Raw genomic sequence first — 6,183 nt, forward strand, 5'->3', positions numbered from 1 at the left:
GTGCTGGGAATGGCTGTCACCGTGGGGTGAGAGCTGGGCTTGGTTGTTGCCAGAGCTGTCTGTGATGCTGGTAGATGAAGGATATGACCACGTGCTGTACTGTCACAACAAACTTGAGCTCTGTAGATACTGACCAGAGAATAGCAATAGACTCTCTTGATGTGTTGGCTGACAATTTATATTTTTTTAACCATATCATCACTAAGCAGCCAAAGGAACTTATTTTTCTTTTCTGTTTCCTAATACATTGGTATCAAAGCTGTATCCTGTGAGTCATCATTATGACGAAGATCTGAAAAGGGCAAATATATTCCTAGGATGTATCAAATGAGATTTTGATTCAACAGAGGGAGATATAAATACCATTGCCTAAAGCCCTGCTGAGCCCTCATCTCAAACAATGCTCTGGCACACCAGCTCCCAGAAGAGCTTGCAGAGATGATCAGGGAATGAGGAGCCTGGCATGACAGAGGGAATTAAAAATGTCAGTGTTCAAACCCTCAAAACAAAAGCCAAAGGGAATGTGACAAATGTCCATAAGCATCCCTTAAAGAACAGACCCCAGTCAGAGAAAATAACACAGGGGCRGGGTACACTCGATTCCTTAATTCCGTCTTAACTAAGACTGTAAGTGAACTGTCATGGGTTGAGGCAGCCAGGGTGGGTGTGGAGAAAAATTACCTTGCAAACAAGCACCTGGAGATGGTTTCTCTAGGAGGACTGTGAAGCTCAGGCCCTCTCCTGGCAGGAGGGGATAAAGCAGGAGGGGGATGAACCGTAGCTGGCTCKGCACATCAAAAAGCTCTCAGGCTAACTGGATTACATTTCTTAATGGAGGTTAGTGGGTTGCTAATCCCTTTACAAGCACTGCAGCTCGGTGGCATTAGTGTGTTTTCCTCTCGCAGTATTTTGGTGCTGCGAGTCACCTCTGCAGCATAACATGAAGGCTTTCATGGTTGTTATAGCACTGGGTGACCCCAAGGAAAGTAGGAAATTGCCTGAACCCAGATACAAAAACTCTTGAAACCTCATGTTCTAGGGCTTGTATGTGTTAAAAATTCTTCCTTACTGATTTATATATGTATTTATTATTACTTTTCTGCAATTCTGGTCGTATTTTCTGTCCCTGTTTCCACATCTACCTGCTGCTTGTTCTCTTCTAAAAGTGACATGAGTGAATGGAACTGCCCCATCTCCTTTCCTGGTGAGACCTCTCGGAGGAAACCTGTAAACTCAGGACTGAGCTCCAGCGGTGCTCGGTCTCACCTTCTGCCTGGGTCTCACACGGGGCTCCAGAGGATGGGCCAGGCTGGGAAGGACCACAGTGCTCATCCGGTCCAACCTCCCCGCTCAAGCAGGGCTATCCCGGAGGACACGGCACAGGATTGCATACTCGTAATGTATGTATGATTGTAACTCGTAATACATCTGCAGTGCGGAAGCCTCCACAAGCTCTCGGGGCAGTGGTAACGGAGCTGTGCCGGTGTTTGCGGAGCGGAGCGGGGATCACTGAGGGGCGCCTCCCGCCCCATCTGCCCCGCGTCACTTCCTCCCACACCGGCCCGCCCGCGCCTGCGCACTGCGCCTCCCTCTCCGCGTCGGTGCCGGCAAAGATGGTGAGTGAGGCCGGGCCTGTCCGCCGCCATCCGCTGCCATCGGCGGCGGTGCCGCCGCGCTGAGGCCTCGGGGCAGCGCGGGGCCGGGGCCGGGGGTGCGCCGCGTCCCTCAGCCGCTCCCGGTTCCGTGCTGCGCCAGCGGCTCGCTCCGCCCGGGCGGCCGGGGGGAGGCGGCCTGGGTGAGGGTAATGGCAGCCGGGGCTGGGGCAGAGACGGGACTGCAGCCGCACCGGCTGGCCCCGGCGAGGGACAGAGCTCTGCTCGGGCATGTTGGCCGCACCGCCGCCCGAGGTGCGCCGGCAGGGRCTGGGAGGCTGCAGCAGCGCCAGCCGGGCGGAATTTCATCACTGATTCTCCAGGGGAGGGCAGCAAGGAGGAATGGGGGACTGGAACAACTCTCTGAAGAGTACAGGCTGAGGGAGGTGGGCTGTTCAGCCTCGAGGAGAAGCGATTGAGAAGGGATCTTATCTAAATATATAATAATTAAAATAGTATACAGATATCTAAAAGGGGCTAACAAGAGGCAGGAGTCAGGCTCTTGTCAGTGGTGMCAAGCAGTAGGAGAAATGGGCAGAAACTGATGCACAGGAAGTTCCACCTGAACGTGAGGAAGAACTTCTTTACTCTGCAGCGACTGAGCCCTGGAATGGGCTGCCCAGAGAGGGTGTGGAATCTCCCTCATTGGAGATACTCGGGAATTGTCTGGATGCACTCCTGTGCCATGTGCTCGGGGGAGATCCTATTTGAATAGGGAGGTTGGACCAGGTATCACTGTGGTCCTTTCCAACCCAACTCATTCCATGACTGGATACTCAGTTTTTCCAGCGTCAGGGGGAGGCTTCAGGGTGCTCAGCACTCAGCTGCCATGTCGGGAGAGGGGAGCAGCAAGGAGAAGACTGTCTCTGTAGAGTTGAAGCTTATTCTGGTTTGCCCCCAACAGGCGAAGCGCACCAAGAAGGTCGGGATCGTGGGTAAATATGGGACCCGTTATGGTGCATCCCTTAGGAAAATGGTGAAGAAGATTGAAATCAGCCAGCATGCCAAGTATACCTGCTCCTTCTGTGGCAAGGTGAGATATCTCCTTCCCTGCCCGCAGAGTCTTTAAAAATCACATTGTTATTGATGCCAGAAAGGTGATTTGATGCTTCAGTAATTTTTGTACTAAAGAGAAACGTGACTAGTTCTGAGACAGGRACTAGTGTATGGTGAGCTTTGGGCTACTGTCAGGTGTCCTTGAAAAAGGCAGGAGTAGACATTTCACCTGGATGTTTAGTGGTAGTTACATTAAAACATGCATAAATTATATTTTGTTATACAAAAGAGTGAGCAGTGTTGTCATATTGTATGTTTTACATAATTAATAAGACAGAATTAAAGCATCACAGTTGTTATTTTGATAATTGAGGCTTGACATGGGCTTTTTTTTTCCTTTCTCTTCAGTAACTTTTTACAGTACACCTGGAGGAGGAAGAGGGCTTACTTTTCCCACTTTAAACTTTTGATGGCAGTTGCTTACTTTTGTGTGCTGTGTAACTCTTGATGGGGAAGAATTTCTGATAGGAAATAATCTTACCTGCATGGGTACATAATTAAAATTCACTGTTAAATCTGGTGTTTRACAGTTTGAAAGGTCGATCAGCTTATGCTTTGCATAGATTTTTTTTATATTTRTAGAATAGGAATCTTTAAAGTGGCTGGAAATTTAAAAGTATTTTCATCATAGGTTACATTATTATTTTGATCTTGGTTTTTTTTGTTTGTTTTTAACTTACTGTCTTTCACATATGAAGTGAGAATGTTTATAACTGTGTCTGCAGAGCTGCCTAAATCAGGCATAGATGTGGGTAAGCTTATTGTCGCTCTCTGCAAGGTGATGGATACTTGTGAGACRGGGGAGAGAGAGTTCAGTACCCACTGCTCACTCTTCAGATCTGTTTGAAGTGGGTCTGGGTTAGAGCAATCTGAGGTTGCCCAGGGAGTCTTGGGAACAGTGGTGTTACATGAGTCACCAGATGAGGTGAGAATATCAGTTGTTACGACCAAGGTTACTCATTACTATTTTTCTCTTTCAAAATAAGCTGAATTTTTGATGATGCACTCAGAAATGATGCCGTTTATATCTGAATAAAAAGTGTTTCAGAAGGACTTTCCCAGTTCTGCAGAATTCCCATAAAAAGAGTTCACTGACCCTTTTCTGTTTTAACTTGGCTTACAGGAATGCTGTGGTGTGATGTTAAAAGTTCTTGCCTGAAGTCTGTTCAGCTTTTTGAGCTGATGGAGAGTGATTTGTGTTTCCTTTTTTCTTCTATTCCAGACCAAAATGAAGAGGAAGGCTGTGGGTATCTGGCATTGTGGATCCTGCATGAAGACAGTTGCTGGTGGTGCCTGGACTTACAAGTAAGGAAATGAAGAAGCTCCTGTCAGCATTTATTCTCACATAGCTGAGGCATAATACAGCTTTTGATTTTTTAATCTATTTTTTCAAAAATTTTGATCTACTAACCATTAAGTAGCTGTCTTGAATTAGTAATAAGGGAGATTGCCTTAGTTTTGTTAAAATTTGATTGCTGTGAATCAAATTTGATTTGATTGCTATTCTTTGTAATAGGTAAAACCAGATGTATTTGAAGAAAAAATATTTTCATGTTTTCCTTTTGTTGTAAAAGCCCTGAATTCGTAATAACCYTTATTGTGAGGGTGCTGTTACTTATGCCTTTTCTTTGCTCTCCTTCCCCCACAATTCTGTAGAAGACACTGTTGCCCCACGCGTAGCAGTGGTGAGGGATCTGAGCCCACACGTTTGTGCACGTGGTGGGTGCGTGACTGGGAAATTTGGGTTGGGGTGTAGTCTGTGAAGTTCCATGTGCTTTGTGGACCAAGGCCTACGCTTTGTTGTCAGGAAAATAAAAGTTAGAGTAGACCCTGTTTGACAGCGCAGTCAGATAATGATAATTTGAAATGATTACTGCTTTCTCAAAAAAGAAGTAACACCAGCACAGTTGTTCAGCCACATGCAAATGACTCTGCTTCTTCTTCCAGTACCACCTCTGCAGTGACAGTCAAATCTGCCATCAGAAGACTGAAGGAATTGAAAGACCAATAGAAGCTACTTCCTGTTCTCCTTGTGAAACATCCTTTTTTTTCTCCACTATCAAGATCGGTCCTTTTGTCAATAAAAGGGTGATAATGGAGTGGAATCATGTTGGTCTTTTTTGCAAAGTCCTGTCTGTTGTGTTGTGTGTGGTGAGTGCCAGGTGCCCACCAAAGCTGCCCCATCACTGGCTCCTCTGCCAGACAGGTGAGAGAAAATACAATGCAAAGTTCATGGGTTGACAGCAGTTGCTGTCATGGGCAAAACAGACTTSACTAGGGAAAATCAGTTTAATTTATTACCAATTGTATGAGAGTAGGATAATGAGAAATAAAACTACATATTGGTTCCAGTCACCACTTCTTACTTCCCAGGCTCAACTTTACTCTTGGTTTTTTCTTCCTCCCCAGCAGCTGCTCCAGGAGATGAGCAATGGRGGCTGAGTCCATCACATGCTGACTGTGCTGCTCCATTTTCCTCAGGGGGATGGCTCCTCTCACTTCCTCTGTTCCCCTGTGCATCCCCCATGGTGTCACAAGTCCTGCCAGCAAACCTGCTCCAGTGTGAGCTCTTCACAGGTTCTGCTGGGAGCCTGCTCTACCCTAGGCTTCCTGCAGTGTCACAGCCTCCTGTGAACATAGCTCTGCTTCAGCATGGAATCCTCCAGGGGCTGCAGGACTGGTATAGCAGGTTTATGTTAGAACAATTTGGTTGCAGTGGAATGGAGGTGTGTAGCTGTTTTGGTTATCTATAGAAATAATGATACAAAACTAAAAACACCACTTAAGAAAATACATAAGGAGAGAATGAGAAAAAGTAGAGGAAAAATACCACCACTCATGGATCCAGTGACATGGGTGATACTGACTGCTGGTGATTTCAGTGTCCCTTGGTTGAGGTGATGGTCACAGTCTCGATTCGTAGGAGGTGTGGGAGCCCCTGAAATCCAAAGTTCAGGGAGTTAGTAAGTTTACATTTGGGTGGGAATGCCCAGGTACCTCCCCTGGAGGGGGTGGGGTTTCCACAATCTGATGTAACTGGATCAGGTGCAGTCTAGGTCCAGAAATGGGTCTGTGAATGTTTCGGGGGTCTTGGATRGTTTATGACCCCTTTTAAGACATGAAGATGATTCAGCATACCCGAGCCAGGGATGAATGCTGTCAGGCCTACATGTGAATGTGAATGTCCCAATACCTTCTGGGGAGGGGGGAAAGGGAGGAGGAGTTTTAGATCTCAGCAAGCAGTGCAAGGGAGCAAAATAAAAGCAGCATCTTACTTTGCAGGATCTGCTTCTTACTGGCCTTCTCCGTCATCTGTCTCAAAAACTAATTTGTTGCTAAACAAAAGTTGGTTTGAAGTCATGCACCTCACCAGCTGCTTTTGAAAAGGTGGATTGATTGAGTTATTAACCTTTAAAATTTCAGTCTCTCAAAGGCAGGTGCCTGGAGTATCTCCTGTTTATGCTGCACTGACCTG

At 46.6% G+C, this 6,183-nt stretch overlaps 1 protein-coding gene across 1 annotated transcript; it reads left to right on the forward strand.

Annotated features, from left to right (window-relative positions):
• Window positions 1-1,436: 1,436 nt before the first annotated feature.
• RPL37A (ribosomal protein L37a) lies at window positions 1,437-4,807 on the forward strand. The gene is made up of 4 exons (XM_057364792.1): window positions 1,437-1,616; window positions 2,557-2,685; window positions 3,931-4,013; window positions 4,656-4,807. The coding sequence occupies exons 1-4, from the start codon at window positions 1,614-1,616 to the stop codon at window positions 4,717-4,719; spliced, it is 279 nt and encodes a 92-aa protein (XP_057220775.1). The 5' UTR covers window positions 1,437-1,613; the 3' UTR covers window positions 4,720-4,807.
• The last annotated feature ends 1,376 nt before the right edge of the window (window positions 4,808-6,183 follow it).

This window comes from Malurus melanocephalus, unplaced genomic scaffold, assembly GCF_030028575.1.
Source record: "Malurus melanocephalus ecotype Western Australia unplaced genomic scaffold, MMel_1.1 scaffold_42, whole genome shotgun sequence".
Classification (NCBI taxonomy): Eukaryota; Metazoa; Chordata; class Aves; order Passeriformes; family Maluridae; genus Malurus; species Malurus melanocephalus.

Bases quoted from the DNA above. Each gene is read 5' to 3' on its own strand.
- RPL37A (XM_057364792.1), top strand. The intron at 2,686-3,930 runs GTGAGATATCTC...CTTCTATTCCAG, and splicing joins CCTGCTCCTTCTGTGGCAAG to ACCAAAATGAAGAGGAAGGC. The intron at 4,014-4,655 runs GTAAGGAAATGA...TTCTTCTTCCAG, and splicing joins GGTGGTGCCTGGACTTACAA to TACCACCTCTGCAGTGACAG.